The following is an 18,096-nucleotide window of genomic DNA, read 5'->3' as shown; positions in this document are numbered from 1 at the left end:
AAGTATTGGAAATGCTACTAAGCACAAATTAATCTTTGTAATACTTTAGTTCTTAATACTCATAAATCAAGGTTGATGTTATCATACACTGGCTACCAGTTAAATTATACTACTAGTAATTTCTTTTAAGGTCAAATTCTATTTAACTTACTGCTTTCTCAGATTATATTCTCATTTTCCTTAGATTGTGCTAAACAGAATATTTTGGTTTATTTCTGATTACAGTATGTTATTTAGTGATTACTTATTTCTAATCTTTATTTTCACATTTTCTAAATTTGATTTGAATATCTATGCTTTATTTCCCTCATCTTTTATACCTATCCCTTACTCCCAAACAAGGTTAACTTTATGTACCGCTCTTATTTAAAATCAGTGATCTTCTAAGTGGGGTACATAAACCTACATAGGTATATAAGATGCTTGCTATTTTTCTCTCACCCTTTTAAATGATAGATCTTTCTGTCTTATTATGTGCAAGTTAGCACAAATTATATGTTCATTATTTATAGGGAGGTAAATATTTGTAAATTTATAATACATACTAGTATTAAAAAACATTTTGTAACCACTGATCCAGAGCATTAACCATCAGTCTTTCAATTTAGAAAATTCTCAGGTACGATGTCCTAGAAGGACAATGTCCTTAATGTTCCAATCCATCTTTTGTAAATTCTAGAGTCATAGACCAAAGCATATAATATCAAATTTTACATGTTTTGTTACATATGTAATTAATTCAGTGGGTACATAATTAGTATCACATCTACATTATCAATTAAATTCATAATAAACTTTCATTAACATTGACTGTATATGCCTAATATTAAAATATGCAACCCATAATTTTTCATTGCCTATAACAAATAAGTACTCTACCTTATAAGATAATAACACCCTCAGTATATCAAAAAAGTTATTAATAGTAAGTTAATTATTAAAATTGAATTAACAGAGCCTAGGTATACTCAAGATAATTATTATTAGGCATACACATTCAGATAGCTTAATCCTATCAGATTTTAATCACTCTCAACTGGACAAATCTAGCCAATACTGGTACTATTGGTATCTTAGCTACTTTTCTCATTGCTGACAAAACACTCAACACTCAAATTTTAAGGAGGGAAGGTCTGTTTAGCTCACAGTGTATAGAGGTTTCAGTTCATAGATGACTGGCTCCAAGGCAGGATGGCATGGAAGATGGGCATCAGAGAGGAGAAACTGTTCATGTCATAACAGGACAGGCAGAACACAGCAAGCAACAAGAACAAGTTCTTTCTGTATCTTTATATGTTATCCAGTCTGCCTGCTCTGAGGGCTGGTAGCGCTCACCTCGGCAGGGGGCACCCTGAACTATGCCAAACCAATCAGTGAGCTATTTTAGTAATCATACACTCTTAATCTCAACATCATACAGTGTAGATCCAGCCACATCTGAAAAAGCCCCACCAACAACTGCACGAGGCTTTGGGAGGACATCTAGATACAAGGTACAACAGTTGGTAATTATGAATCCAAGAACAAATTTCTCTAAATTTAAGTTCTAATTTTCTACCTCCTAATTTGAATGATATATTTCCAATTACTCTGACATCTGAAAACCATTATATTGGACCATATGTAATCACTTCTTATGTAAATTGAAATGACAATACCACACTTAATAATTTTATTAAATTGGACTATGCCTCAACTCCATGCATTAGTTTTTTCCCCATTGGAAGAGCATAAATATGGTAGTTCAAATCATCCAATTACTACTTATTAAATGATAAATATTTTGTTTCTTAGAAAGAGTTTATATGACGACAAAGGCATTCTTTCAAGAACATTCCAGTGAATGTAAAACAAAAAAATCACATATCTCAATCCATTTCTCTGAAGGTGTTTATGATATGTTTGGTCAAAGCTGTCATTCAGGGGCTGGAAGTGTGACTCACTTGTACACCATGTGCTTCTTGCTTAGTGTATGCCAAGTCCAATGTTCAATTCCTAGCACAAAAATTGTTATGCAAAAGTATGAATTCTTTTCTGCTCCTGCCAGAGCCTGAGGAATAGTAAAATCTAGTGTTGAAGAACATGAGTTTTACAGCCAGTTACATCTCTAACTCTACAAATTTCTAGCTATATGCACATGATCAAAATTGCTTAACTTTTCTGAATCTCTTTTTCCTCATCTCCGGACTACTATTCTCAATAATACTTTATAAAACATTGAAATAATACATATATTTTCATCACATTTTTATTATTTTCATTTTTCCTTCTCCAGGGTAATCTGGAAGCTGCAACCCTTCATCTTTTATGCCAAGTATAAGGAAAAGGGAAGAGTACCTAACAAGTGTATTATCTCCATGAACAGTAATCAACTTGATGCTTTCTAAGTGAAGAGGAAGCCATAGCACTGATCTGAAAATGGTAGAGAAACTCTAGGTGTTGATTCTGGTAACACAATGTAAGAGTTCACATATATAACATAGAGTTCACAAATCAAAGCAGATTGATTTAAAATCATAAAAATCTTAAGACTTTGATTATATGATCATCCAATGAACTAGTTCTAGATGCATCTTTTACAATAAAACAAAAATAGATTAAAGACATTTTTATGGATTTTCAGATCTTTGGGGGAGTCATAGATCTAGATAACAGAAGTCTACTTCTCCATTTATTAGTCAGGATTGTCATGGTTACCTAATGTTTCAGGTCAATCATTAGCACACCTTGTTCTCCTATAAAGTAGTATTTGCATTTCAAAGAAACCCACATGTTTGAAATTTTCCTCCTGAAAACAAGGGAGGAAATGGAAGTAAGTTCTAAAAATGTTGAGATTTATAATAACAAAGTTACATACTCTGCAGGAATTTTTCAATAATAAAGGTTTAATTAGCACTATAAGTGCACAGCTATAAAAGAGACTTCAGTTAACAAATCCAGTTTGATTACATAGAACAATTTCCCAAGAGTAATAGTTTTTCTTTTCCTTATCGTTCTATCGTTAGCACAAAGCTTATTACGTATCCTTATTTATTTTTATTTTTATCACCTTGATAGCCCACTGTTAAATGAAGTTTAAAGGCATCACAACTATGTGGTATTTACTTAAGGGTTTATTTTATAGTCTCTCCCAAATGTGAAAGCATTATTGCTAACCACTCTGCATAAAGCAAGTTATGTTTCCTAATGGATCAGCCATGCTATATCTAGCTTGGATTATGAAAACATATTTGTGAGAGAATTCTAGTATTGAATAATAATAGGCCATAAGACGAGATGTGGGAATACTTGTTAAGTAGATATATTTTATAGATTCTCAGCTTGTATCTTATAATTTGCTGTAACTACTTAATGGTCTAAGTATTAGAAAGCATAACTTTTGATTATTAATGAAACTGGGGACAAGAGAGAGGATCAACCTGAATTATAGCACAATTTCTCAATATGTAATTATTTTAGCTGGATATGCTTTTTAATTGAGAACACTACTCTAATGACCTAAAACTCTCTGTAGGGTTTTGGTAAAAAAAAATTATCATCTTTTGATCTCATCTGTGAAGTGGAAGAAGATAGCATGCCCTTAAACAAAAATTTCTTCTCAATAAAAAATAAGTTTCCTGTTCTGAAAAAGACCAATGAAAGATGAAATAATAAGAGTTGCTGAACAGAGAGATACTTGAGCCCTACTTCAACAGTGTCTTAAACATGTGGCAAATCCCAGATCAAACAGTCATGATATACACCAGGGGGACTGGATCCTAAGCCCAGAAACTGCAACTTTTAACAAGATGTTTATTTCCCTACAAAGCAGAAACATCAGCACTGTTAAGTTTGAAATGAGTTTGCACTCTGGGACAATATGTGTCTCAGCAATAGCCCATGTAGAGACACCTGCCTTCTTTATATCCTGGTTACTCAATGTTGACAATATCCAATAAGTGTGGGGACCTCTGAAAAAAAAAAAAAAAAAAAAAAACAAAGTTTGTCTTCCATATTAGGAATACTGGTGCTGAAAGCTTAAATTCTTCCAAGTCATCATCTATGCCCAAGAGACCAGGATTACCACATGAACATTAAATTAATGAGTAGCGTATTTGACAACATAGCAGAGACCCTTTGCCTTGACAACTTGTCATCTCTGCTTGTTTTACCTTGGATTATATAGGTGAAAATCCTTGCCTTTCTTTTAGCAACTTCTCCACTAGTTTCAAGAAATTGAGAGATTTGTTCTGTACTGATTTTCAATATCTACTAAAATCTGTTCTAAATGGGTCTGAGCCGCACATCCTACATCTAAACTTCCCTCACCCTGTGTACTAGCTCCAGTCTCATTGCATGCAGAGCATCCCATCACTAAGTACTAAACTGATTATGCAGCCCTCCTCTGAAATTCATACATGGAAAGAGATTTGATTCTAGCTAAAGAGAAAAAATACTAGCCTCTGAACGAAAGTATTTATGACACAACTACTACATCAGTGAAGTTCAAGCATTGTCCTCTTTCCCTTTTGTTTACAAAAGACCTAATCATTTCCCGTCAGACTCCACAAATGATAAGACTTCTAAGCTAGTAATTCTGGAATTAGGTCTTTCTATGGCGGGCTGAGGTATTGCTCCTTCTTTCCCACAGTAACTCAGCCGCCAAGGAAATATGGAGCTGGTACCTGAGCAAGAACCACTAATCTGGACCAAGAGTGCGGTGCTTATATTCATGATCATGAGAAGCAATGTCATTAGGGAGTTGGAATCCCAAATATCTCCTCCCATTATTAGCAAACCAGAGAACAATCAATCCCTCCTTTCCTTTCTTTCTTCCCTCCACCATCATACAAGGTACTGTCCCTATTGTTCTTTTTAGTTTTTGCACACAAAAGTGTTGTCTTTCTCTGATTAGAGGAAGAGGCAGCATCTTTTCTAAGGCTACTGACCATTTCTATTTCTCCAGAAAATGACCTTATACTTTTCTCTGCTCCCTCTACTCTTTTCTTTGGATCACTGATATTCACCCATGAAGTCCTTTCCTAGAGGGGGTGGGTATGAAAAAGGAAGTAGAGAGTAAAAATGGATTCTGTTACTTGCTAACACTGCTCTGTTCCTTTATCATTTCATTGTTGTGCATTTTTTATTACTGGGAAATATGGTACAATTATTCTCAGTTAAGAAATAAGATTCATGGGGCTGGGGATTTAGCTCAGCGGCATAAGTGCCTGCCTTGCAAGCAGGCAGTCATGAGTTCGATCCCTGGTACCGATAAAAAGGAAAAAGACAAAAAAAAAAAAAAGAAAGAAAGAAAATTCATTATTTTAAAAGCTCATGTCATGAACAATAATTATCAAAGCATAATAAAGTTTTATACATGTCACTCAAAACTATCTTAATGACTTCTACATCTTGTTAAAAGACAACATTCTGACACAGCTAATCCCTTATTATGGGATAACTAACCTGGCTTTATTTCTGGAATACAAATGTGGTTCCATGTTGAGAAGCCATTTAGTAAAGTATTCAACACATATATTGAGTACCTACTACATTCCCTGCATCATACTGTATGCCATGGCTATAGCAGTGAATAAGGTGGAACTAAATCTCTAACTGTTAGTCTATATTTCTAATGAAAGAAGTAACCAATTAACAGAATAGATGGTACAGTGTTTGTGATAAGTTTTTCAAAAAGAGAGAATGATTAAAACAAGGCACATGTGTTAGTCCACTTTATTGTTAGTAAGACGTAATACTCAACACCCTCAATTATAAGAAGGAAAGATATAATTTAGCGCATGGTCTCGGGAAATTTGGTACACGGTAATTAGTCTCCAAAACAGAAATCTTATGGTGGAAAGACATGCAAAAGCTGTTTATCACAGTTCCTCATAGCTGTAAACAGAGCAGGGGAACAATGCCAAAGAAGAATAAACTAGGGAACATACATAATAACCAAGGTTATGCTTCTTGGACCCATCCAGACAACAAGGAATGTTCATTACTAATCCACAGCACATTTTTTAATTCAAGGAAGTTGACAAATCAGTATTAAAAATCACAACAAGAAAAGAAAATATCAAGTCAAGATAGGTTAAACTTTTAGAATCAGTGATCAGGGAAGGACTCACAACAAATATCAACCTTGATGAAGACCTAAAATTGATGAGAGATATTTGATGGTATCTGGAGAAAGAACATCTCAGGCAAGAGGACAAACAAATGCAAAGGCTTTGTGAGGGAAAAGTCCCCATTATGTTCCAAAAACATTAAGGAAACCAAGGCAACTAGAAAGATAGCAATAGAAGAGGCATAAATATAATAAGGTTGAATGGGGTAGGGGCTTGCCAGTTATAATAAGAACATTTGCATTTGCTCTAAATGATAAAGGAAGGGAGTAGAATGTTTGCACAAGGAAAAATATGTTTATATGTGTTTAGAATAAGCTATAGAGAGACGAGAGTGACAGGACAACTGTTCTATGTACATCATTTATTATAATAGTAAACTTATCATTAAAACCTTATAATTGAAGCATCTGGTAAAATAAGTCAGTCATTTATAATTTTGTTTACTTTTTATTAGTAGGTTTGCAGTATATGATGATTACATTCACTGTGGGGAGTTGGTACATACATGTAACACATTAAATTATTTTTGTCCTTTTTCCCTGCCCCCTCAATCCCCCCTCCCTTCATCTTTAAGAAAAATAGAGATAAGTTAAACTTCATTTATATAGTAAAGAATTATACATAATTTGACAAGTCATTCTTAAATGAATTAAATTAAATATAAAAAATTATCCTTCATCTTATTAAGAATACATCAGCAATTCTAGCACTCAGGAGGCTGAGGCAGGAAAATCACTGAATTTGAGGTCAGCCTGAATTATAGAGTGAAACATTGTCTAACAAAAAATACATCAGCTCTTTCTGATCTGGAAAACTCATCACTTCTTATTGGCTATCAAGACCACATAATTTATGATTGGCCTTTACTCTCTGATAATGTTTCCTCATAGTCACTATTTCTGATATTGTCAAGAATAAATGAAAAATAACCTTGAGAAAATAAACTTATCAGAAACAGAAAAAACTATACTAAATGTTCACACAAAAATAGGCACGCTTGCTGATTTCAAGAACAAACTTGCAGTGAAGTTCTGGACAAATGCAAAAATGTAAAGAGAAAGAACTACAAATATTGAAAAGAAATAAAAATACACTTTCTAGAAAATTATATACAGTATATACCTAGAAAAATCAAAACCATCATCTGAAAACTACTGGAATGAATAAGAGCACAAACATTGGCACATATAAAATAATATACAATAATAGAACATTTGCTTTTAAACAGAAAACTTCCTATCAGAAATTGCTTTTAGAAGACATAATTGGTTTTTTTATTTTTTATTAAAAAAATTAAAAGAAAGAAAATTAAGATAAAAGAGGACATAACATAATAACACAGGTCAGAACAGAACAATTTAAGCAACATAGTGTTTCACCACAAGATAACCCGACCTAACAGTAGATACCATAGTGTCTCTTTCCTTGAAATATTTGAGTATAACTTCATATATTATAAAATCAAACACAACACGACAGTGTAAAACCATTCAAGAGGATGAAAGTATTACAGGGTATTTAGAACCAACTAACAGAGAACAAACAATGGTTTCTATATTATCTCCTTGTCTATAAAAAATTTCATTTATACTATCACATATAATAAAATCCAATAAGATACAACATGATAAACCGATGAAGACAAAAGAACAAAAGCTTCATGGGACTTCAAAACAAGATGATATTAAATCAGCACTATTATATTGTTTATATTATAAATTATATATATTAAATTATAATTGTAATATTATGTTTTCTTCAAAATAACTGTTCATACCATCACAGACAATAAAATCAAACAACCCAGAATAAAACCATTCCAATTAATGAATTAAAACATTATAAGGCTTCAAAGCAATATAATGGGGAATCATGATTACCACATACTTTTATGTATTCTTAGCATTTCTTACACTAGGGAAACTTTTCGGTATTTACACATGTGAGTTTGATTTATTTCGCTTATGAGTATGGTCTCAAGCTGTGCCCATTTATTTAAATAAGAAGATATAATTAAGTATTTAAAAAGAAATAGCATTTCAGACACACAGACTACTTTAAAACCTAAGAAAAACCTAGCAAATAATATGAATTACTTAGCTGAAGAAATTAAATTTTATTAGCAAATATAAAAATATAATGCTGCAGAGCAAAGTTTGTATATTATATTCTTGAAGAAAAATATCAATTTTAAGATGTTAATGTTCTTCAAATTAATCTGCATTTACTGTAATTACAATATAAATCTCAATATTTATTTTTGTTATTGTTGACCAATTTGGGACTTGAATAATAAGCATGGGTTAAGAGTTATATCTAGATGTCATCTCCAACCCTCATACTGTCATAGATGGGGAGTTTCAAAGGTGGCTGGACTAGGATGTGTGAATGTGGATTAAGGACGTAATCCTGGGATTAAAGGTGTGGATAATGGAAGCACTACCCTGGGCATCAGTGGACCCAATCAATATGCTTGTAGCCTGGATGGACTATAAAGGGACAAAAGGAAGGCAGACCTGCTGAGGCTACTCGCTGCTTTGGGTATTTGTTGCCTTCTTGCCTGCCTCACCATGAAATGCTTTTTCTCTATAAAGCCAATTAGCCCTGCCACCTTGCTTTAGAACCAGCTAACAATGGACTGAAACCTTTATAAACTGTGAGTTCAATAAGCTTTTCCTCCTTTAATCTTGGATTTTGAGTATTTTTGTCTCAGCAATGAGACAAGTTATAGGATAGCTTGTGTTCACTCACTAAAATACACATAGAAAGAAAGCTGGAAATCATTAGAGTGTCTAGGATTGAAAAGATGGGAACAGGTTCTTTCTCTGTATATCTTATATAATTCCTTACTGTTTTAAATTCTTTCACGGTCCTAGGGATGGAACTCAGAACCTTGCACATGCACTTAGCTATACATAGAATCACAAACAAAACTCTGTCAGTTAATAGAAATTCAGGTGGTCCACAGAGTTGGGCCAGTGAGAACAACTACTTTCAGTTAGTGTGGTCAGCGGGGATTATTCCTTGGGCTTGGGCATATATTTGTCTGAGGAGGCACTGAAGTGCATAGAGACTGAAAAGCAGTGACCTTGCAACAAGATTAGGCTCTTCCTTGTTGACCTCTAGTTAAAGGCCAGAAGTTAGAGGCCCAGCAGGCTACACCTCTCAGGCCAGGTGATAGTAGCGCACGGGGTGTTAAAAGTCATTTTCATCAGGGCACTATGAAGAAGGACAGACAACAGCCAAGCCTAGGAACTTCCTTCAGCCATCGCTTCTTCGGACGTCATGAAAATTCTCAGCTGCAAGGGCTGTGGAAGCAGCACTTTTCTATATGTTCCTCAGTTGTACTTACAGAAATTTGAGGGAGAATAGGAGCTAATGGCATTTATTCAGGTCGGCACCTTGGCTACCTGTCCATGTATATATTTAGAGTAAGCAACAGATTCAGGCATCTGACTGCAGAGAATGAAAGACCCTGAAACACTGGAGGCAAGGGAAAGGCAGTACCTTCCACCTCTCTAAATAGAGCAGTGAAAATCTGTTCACTTTGTACCCTTCAGGCCCTTAGTTGTCTCAGCCTTGCAGCTCTTATTTTTACTCCGAGCTGAATCACTCAACCAAAATCTTATCCAGGAGTAGGTGTTCAAAACCATCATGATAGCAGCCATAGTATTACAGGAGGTTCACACAGAAGTCAGCCTTGTTTTATAAACGCTGACTAAATAAATACATTTCTTTAGCAGAACAAGATCATTTATTTGTTCAACTGAAAAGCTGTTTCAGAAGGAGAAAAAGTAGCACTATCATTTGTCCAAAATAAATAAGATTGGATAGCTAAACATTTCACCATAAATCAATTTACAGATCATATGAAAATATGCCTATCTTGTTACAAGAAAATATTTTAAGAGGTTCAAGTACCTTACTATGTTAACTATTTCTTATGTATCAAATAGAATTCATTTTTAATGTGGTAAACTTTAAATAATATCTTACAATGGAAATGGAAAAAATTTACAAAGCATGCCCATCCTTTTTTGTTGCTGTTTCGTACACTGAATTCTTGTTCTATTGTATTTTTACTATAAAACTCAATCATGGTGATGGATTTTTAAAAAGATCAGGAGCATTGCAATACAGACCTCACCCCTATTCCATTTCCTTTCTGACACCCCTGCCCTTTATCTGTGTTAGAGCAGGGATTCAACTTTAAGGGTAAAGGTATGAACTACCTAGGGATTGGAAGTAGAGCCACGGAAATGTGCCCAGTAGCCCAGGAAAAGATGAGACGATTCCCCAATTAAAAAATAATAAATTTTCAGCTCTCCTGGAAGATACAGGGCATCCTCAGTAACCAGAAAAAGGCAGATTCTTATAGGGTAAAGGAATTACTTTTGACCTCTTAAACTACAAAAGCAAAATGAGTGACAGGACCTGATGTCATGGAGTGAGGTAGGAGTGAAGATAAAGAAAGGGGCTGTCGTAGGAGTGAAAACAGGGAATCTAGTCTTACTGGCAAGGCGGCGCTCACGTGACCAGGAGCTGACGTGGGCAAAAGTATTTAAAGCCCTGAAAGCAGTCCCCGTCCTCCTCTGGGTACCAACTCCAGTGCGGCGCAGAGCCGCACATTTAACCCAGGCGAAGAGGAGGACAAGGAGAAAATTTGCAGGCAGGTTGGTGTGAGGGTGGCAGTGGCCTGGGATTCCGTTAGGAGGAGTTGCTTAAGGATGCTGGAGTCACAGGCTGCGGGCTCTTCTGCCTTTCCCTCCTGGGGCCGCCTCTCCAGACCCTCAGGCACTCAGACGCAGTTCCTCTAGGTGGGCGGCGGGGAAAGGGGGAGGGGGAATGAAAACACCCATAGACTGAGAGGAATCTGCTTACTGCCTTCCTAGCCGCTATTTTTTTTTGGGGGGGGGGGGAGTGACACTCAGGCCCGCACTCCACATCCCGTCGTGCTTTGAGAGAAGGGAAGAGAAATAAACGTGGCAGTGCATATAAGGCCACCTGGGAGGTTGGGAACCTTTGATCGGAGGGGCATGGAATTTGGCAACAATCCAGACCATTCGCTCTCACACTCACTTTACATACAGCTTCTTATCACTGGTCCTGCACGCGCGCACACACACACACACACACACACACACACACACCCTATGCCATTCGAGGGGCTGGGAAATGGGTGTGCCAGCCTTTATAGGAGAAATGGCTGGTTTGGCGCTGTCCGAGCTTCACAAGAGAGTGACACTGACATAATCTTGTACTAAACCACCGTGTTAATTCCCAGACTGGTTGCCAGACACCTCCGATCCACTCAGTCCTTCATCCTCGTCTTTTCTGTCCTGGAAAAGGAATTCGGGTATGCAAGAGGGAGAAATGGCGGTTATCAGAGGATTTGGGTGGGAGTGGGAGGCGGAACTCTGAGTAAAGAAACCATGGAAAATCACGACCCTGAAACTGACAAAACAAGATATTGGGGCCCTTGATATGCAGGTCAATGCGAAGCGTGGGGGACAGAGAGTGGAAAACGGTTACCGTGGAAGGGGATCCTAGATTATAGGTCACCAATACCCCCCGCTGTGTCCCAGCCTGCTTTTCGGACACCCTCGCCTCACACCCCCGCCCTCGCTTCTGTGCAGGAGAAGGGGCGGGGCAGTGTAGCTGGGAGACATGGCTGCCGGGGGCAGGGCAAAGTGGAAAGACTGATAGGGGACCTGCACTAGACAGTGGACTAAGGTGCCACGGCAGGAGTGAGGACAGAATAAATTAGAGGCAGACCTCTATTTGACATCAGTATGCGAGCGCTAAAAGGCAAGTACTGGGATGCTTGTCCTATATGCTAGTATATCTAATAAGCTCTCAGGCTTCAATATCTGCAGTCTGTTTTTCTGCCCTTCAGTCTGTCCTTAGCATGAAGCTTTACTTGAACAAAAGGGAAGAAAAACGGCTCTAAATCCTTGGAGGTCAGTGTTGAAGTTGTAAACTATCTTGCTGTCTTGGGACTCCTGGTGGTGTTGTAGCAAAAATCAGAGCAGAGTCTAGGACCAGAGGTTGCTCCTCCAACGTCTTCCCTGTCTTGCTATGCCCTGTTCTTTCTTGCAGGGAAAGGGATATGGCATATACCTTAACAGTTAATAGTAAGAGAAGCTAAGAATAGGAAGGAAAAAAGGAACCTTAAGAAGGACAAACGTTTTACTCCCACCCCTACAGGGGTAGAAATGAGGAAATAAACCAGAATCCATTTGCCATTAGCTCAAAAACACACTTTCTGTCATCTGTCCACAGGTCTGACTTCTGGGCTCTGTACAACTTCAGGTACTGTGGAAAAGATCACACTGCTTCTAATCCCAGAAGTTGGTATGTGCATAAGCACCATCTAGGGACCTTTGGGTAGGTAGATATGGTGGAAGGACATGAAAACTGCATATGAGATTTCCCATCACCACCTGCTTTCTATATTGCCTCTCATGTCACTTAGGAGACAAAATTAGAGGTTTTACTCCAAACTGAGGTTACAGACATAACCTGGTCTACTATGGCTCTAAATCAGCAAATGTAATTCTATGCACCTGTTTCTGGGTGCAAGCCCTCCAGCTAGACACTGGGTTGCCGAACTCTCCTCTAAGTAAGTTTGGTTAGACACAAAATGAGCCAGAACCCTAAGCCTTATTTCTAACATTTATTCCTAGGTTCTGCACTGTTCACAGTTTGGCAGAATTTACAAGCCTGAAACCTCACCCTGACCTGTACTCATTCTCCTCCGGCAAACCAGTAGTGCACTCTGGATCAGAGAATCATCCCGGCTGCACCATGAGCCGTGTTCGGGATGCAGGCTGTGTAGCTGCAGGGATAGTGATCGGAGCCGGTGCCTGGTACTGTGTCTACAAATACACGAGGGGAAGAGACCAGAAGAAGAGGAGACCAACCAAGCCCAAGAACCGGGCGGTGGCTGGCACTGCAGCCAGGGATAGAGCAGGACTAAGGGCTGGATTCACAATTGACCTGGGTCCAGGATTCAGTCCACCAACCACAGTCTGTGCTGGGGCAGAGGACAAGGTCCAGGATGAAACCTCTGCTTTTGACATGGCTGGGGCTAAGGCATTCGTCCCAGCTTCATCCAGCACTGAAGCTAAGAATGAGACAGAAAGTCTGGCTCAGGAGACAGAAAGGGCAGGGACTGGGACTAAGACTGAATTAATATTAGAGGTTACAGTGACCTCTGCAGTAGCACAGCCTTTAGGGGTGGCAGGAGCTTCCAAAACTCTAGAAGATTCCACGATGGCAGGGGTTCCCAAAGCGGCAGTAGCTCCTAACATGGCAGAGGCTCCCAGGGCAACAGTGCCTTTAGGGATATCAGTGTATCCCAGAACAGTAGTGCCTTCCAGGGAAGTAGTGTTGCCTCCAGGTACAGCAGTGTCTACCAGTTCAACAGCAGCCACAGAGACTGTGGAGGTTCCTGGAATGGCAGCACCTACTGAGATGGCAGAGGGTTCTAGAATGACAAAACTTGCAGAGGCAACAGAGGCTCCTGTGTCCACAACACCTGCTGGGGTAGCAATAACTGCCAGGGCTTCAGAGTTTCCTGGGACTTCAGGGTCTACTAGGACAGCAGCAGTTGCCAAGAAGGCAGCCCCTGGAGCTCACACTGGGGCTATACCTAAGGTCGGATCAGTCACTAGAGCCATGCCTAAAGGTGGGGCCAAGGGTGGAACCAGGTCCCAGACTGGAGGCAAGGGCAAGAACAAGAAAAGCAAGGCTGAAGTAGATGAATTGGGGATGGGCTTTCGCCCTGGTGATGGAGCTGCTGCTGCTGCTGCAGCCTCTGCTAATGGGGGACATGCTTTCCTAGCAGAAGTCCCTGATTCTGAGGACGGAGAGTCTGGGTGGACAGACACAGAGTCAGATTCAGACTCTGAACCTGAGACCCAACGCAGAGGGAGAGGAAAAAAAACAGTTGCCATGCAAAAGCGCCCCTTTCCTTATGAAATTGATGAAATTCTGGGTGTGCGAGATCTCAGGAAAGTTCTTGCTTTGCTTCAAAAATCAGATGATCCTTTCATCCAACAGGTAGCTTTGCTCACTCTGAGCAACAATGCCAATTATTCATGCAATCAAGAGACAATTCGTAAATTGGGAGGCCTCCCAATTATTGCAAACATGATCAACAAAACTGATCCTCACATTAAGGAAAAAGCCTTGATGGCCATGAATAATCTGAGTGAAAATTATGAAAACCAGGGCCGGCTTCAGATATACATGAATAAAGTGATGGACGATATAATGGCCTCTAACCTGAACTCTGCAGTACAGGTAGTTGGACTAAAATTTTTAACAAACATGACTATTACTAATGACTACCAACACCTGCTGGTCAATTCCATTGCAAACTTTTTCCGTTTGTTATCTCAGGGAGGTGGAAAAATCAAGGTTGAGATTTTGAAAATACTTTCGAATTTTGCTGAAAATCCAGATATGCTAAAAACACTCCTTAGTACCCAAGTGCCATCATCATTTAGTTCCTTGTATAATTCTTATGTGGAATCAGAAATTCTTATTAATGCCCTTACTCTATTTGAGATTATCTATGACAATCTAAGAGCAGAAGTATACAACTACAGAGAATTCAACAAAGGCTCCCTGTTTTACTTATGTACTACTTCTGGAGTGTGTGTTAAGAAAATTAGAGCCTTGGCAAATCATCATGATCTCTTGGTGAAAGTGAAAGTTATAAAATTAGTGAATAAATTCTGATTGTTACATGCTCTCAAAAGATGAAATTTCTTGGTTTCGTGCCCTAAAAGCACTGCAGATTTAAAGTTTCTGCATTTTCATTTGCTTATTTGGTAAAGAGTTCTCTTCAGCTGCCAGTTTTGAAAAATGTATCTTCCACAGTGAAGTTATCTGTGACAGTCACCAGCTTTAAGATAAACCATCTTATGAATACCAGTCTTCTTGTAATGAAAACATTGTGACTTTAATCATGCTACTTGGGTGGAATATTTTTACTGGTTCTTCTGTGAATTGACAGCATACCTGCCTACTCTGCTAATAATTGTTTTGACTTGAATTTATCCAAAGACTTCATTCATATACTATCAATAAAGTTGAGTGTTTCAAATTTTTAAAATTTGTTCTTATTCTTGGGCTTAGAATCTAGCTGGAGACGTAAGGAACATAAATACAAAAATATTACTAACAGTGCTCATATATGCTCTTTTGTCAAGTACTTGCCATCTGCCCAAATGAAGCAGAGCTTGCTAAGAGATCTTCAGTGAAGAGGGGCATACTTAAGATAGGCCAGAAGAGCATTCCGGAAGGGGAAATAATTGAAAGAAAGTTATGAAGGTGGGCAGTGTGTGCCCTTGATATATCAGCTTACCTAGAATGGAAGCCAGAGGAAGAGATGTGAGGAAAGCTAAAGGTGATAATTCAAGATAAAGAATTTTAAGGAAGATTTTAAATTCTAGGCTCAGCTATTGGAAAGCTCTCCTGTCATATTCTGTATATTTTTGACAAAAGGAAAAATAATCTGGAAGCAATGTGCAAGGTAGTTTGTGGTCAGCATAAAGTTAATGGTAAAAAATGGAACTAAAATATTTCTTAGAAAGTTATAATAAATAAAGCATGAGATGATGAGTGAGATGGGGTAGTGGTTAATGGCACTGTTACGGTATATTAATTATTACAGGCCTACAAAAGCAAAAACGAATCAAGATTTGCCACCTTACACTTGGTTATGGGTCCACAAAGAGAGGATTATATGATCTTGTACAGATCCTGACAGGCAAGAGCCCTCTTTAGCAACTCTGAGGACTGCATAGTCATAAAGAAGTTCCCATTTGGACTGAGAAAAAAAAATCAGTGTGGCTGAAAAAATGACTCAGCCCAGACCGATGGTTGGATTCCTAGGATTAAGGTGTAGGTCAGACTTCCTCTGGAAAAGGAGCAATGGTGAGGATTTCATTGGGGCCCTCACTCCCACTTCTGATTTCACCTAAGAGCAAGCATAGTATACCTGCCTTCTTCACCTCCTTGGTACGCTAAGGCAGTGAAAAAAGTGGGAAGGCTCCCAGAGATTGTACCAAACTCAGCCTGCTTTTCTGACAACCTTCACAAAATCGTTTTTGTGCAAGTTTATGGTATACTATATCAGGGTATAAATAGGGACTTTTGCAATGGGGGCATATAGAAAAGGAATAGATTAGCATTACACAATAATATAACTTATCTGCAGAGCAATTGTGTAATATTCACTTTTTAAAACTTAGATTTTAAGTGTTCCACCAAAAAAGATAACTATGTAAGCTATTTCATATTTAAACAGTTCAATTTAACCACTAAATGACATCTACATATATTAAAACATCGTGTGCCCCCAAAATATATACAGCGTTTATTTTTCAATTAAAAATAAGTTTTTGAAAAGGTTTATATACTTCTGTAATGTCAAGAAAAGATATTCACTGGATATAAGTTCCTATGGCATCAGTCAAACATTCACACAATAGTACACTGGTTGAAAATTCTTTCAGATGGTTATTATGTACATCTCTTCATAACTTTTTACATGAAATTGGAGTCATAATGTACATCATTGTTTCTCAATGTGTACCCATGGAGTACTGCAAGTTCCTAAAATTTAAGGTCAAACCTACTTCTAAAACAACATTACTATATCACTTGCTATTTTTACAAGGTTGACATTTACAATGATGGTGCAAACACAATGGTGAGTAAAATTGTTGATGTGTTAGCATAGATCAAGGTAGTACTCACAAACTACAATAGCAGTGATTGTATTCTTTACAATTACTCAATTTTTAAAAATCCAGTTTCATTCTTAAATGTTTAATAAGCACTTTATTCATAATATAATTATAAATTGTATTATATCTTGATGCATGAGTTCACATCTTTTTAATATTCTGTGTGATAAAATAGAAAGTATGCACAAAGAACTTGTGCACATATCACAGGACAATGATTGTCTCAAAGGAAAATATTTGCATATCTATTTGAGTTGTGCACTGAATTAGCTATTCTTTTCTTGGAATACTATTTTTGCTTACAGAATCACTGGCAGGCAAATTATGATTTTGCACACATGTATAATTGACATTTTCTTGAAAATAAATTAAGTGAGGCCTCAAGGAAACAACTGACATTATTAGTCATCAACAGCAATATTTGAACTTTTAGGTAAAATTAAATTTTTGGAAAACTTGCATCTATAACTATAAAATTGGGATTTTGCAACACTTGAATGTTTTTCTGAAGAAGTTAAGGTAAGAATAATAACAGAATAGCCTTTTTCCTTCTTCTAGGAGAAAATTAATGGAGAACTTTATGGTCTAATGTTGAAATGTTCAGTTTTACTGTAACCATTGTAACCCATTTGATAAGGAATACCATTGCTGGGGTAAAAAGATGACTCTAAATGACCACAGACACAAGATTTTTTAAATATTTAACAAGGAGGCCCTAGAAAGATGTCAGTCATAGAACATTAATGTCTCCTTCTGGTTAACATAAAAATATCATTTGAGGTCATATATTGCAATGGACCTATCAGCATCTCTTAGTTTGATTCAAGTTATTAAAGTAATCCAATCATCTTCATTTGCTTTAACAGTGTAAACTTCTATACTATTCAGATGGTGCCTATTCCTGTAGAGAGATATGTAATCTGGCCTTAAGAATGAGCAAAGAATCATATAATAGACAAATATTTCACCCCTTAAAGTTTGAGTTTCTGTGTCTTAAATCACACCACATATAAAAACAATTAGAAGTCCAAGTGCAACTGAGACATAAAATACTATTTCTGTGGAAATTGTAAATTAGTAAAATAATAAGTACAAGAAAGTGAACTCCAGTTATATATTATTGTATTATTCTTGAAACACGGCTTTTAAAATATTCTTTAGACAATCTCTACAATAGTGTTTACTTTTTACATTGTGTACCCAGGTCTTGGGTACAACAG

General features: G+C 37.4%; 1 protein-coding gene across 8 annotated transcripts; it reads left to right on the top strand.

Annotated features, from left to right (window-relative positions):
* The first annotated feature begins 10,635 nt into the window (after window positions 1-10,635).
* Armcx2 (armadillo repeat containing X-linked 2) lies at window positions 10,636-15,237 on the top strand. Of its 8 annotated transcripts, none has more exons than XM_013153741.3 (4): window positions 10,636-10,786; window positions 11,398-11,469; window positions 12,396-12,425; window positions 12,800-15,237. In XM_013153741.3, exon 4 carries the CDS (start codon window positions 12,921-12,923, stop codon window positions 14,859-14,861), a length of 1,941 nt encoding a protein of 646 aa, XP_013009195.1. In that variant the 5' UTR covers window positions 10,636-10,786; window positions 11,398-11,469; window positions 12,396-12,425; window positions 12,800-12,920; the 3' UTR covers window positions 14,862-15,237. The 8 variants fall into 8 exon arrangements, with proteins under 8 accessions (XP_013009195.1, XP_013009194.1, XP_005004208.1 ...); XM_013153740.3 differs by having other exon boundaries at window positions 12,396-12,467; XM_005004151.4 differs by having other exon boundaries at window positions 12,396-12,500.
* The last annotated feature ends 2,859 nt before the right edge of the window (window positions 15,238-18,096 follow it).

The sequence above is a fragment of the Cavia porcellus genome, unplaced genomic scaffold, assembly GCF_034190915.1.
Source record: "Cavia porcellus strain 051 isolate PalLab524CR breed Dunkin Hartley unplaced genomic scaffold, mCavPor4.1 scaffold_3, whole genome shotgun sequence".
NCBI lineage: Eukaryota > Metazoa > Chordata > Mammalia > Rodentia > Caviidae > Cavia > Cavia porcellus.
Note: the sequence above shows the minus strand (reverse complement) of the source record. Positions and strands in the feature narration are given on the sequence as shown.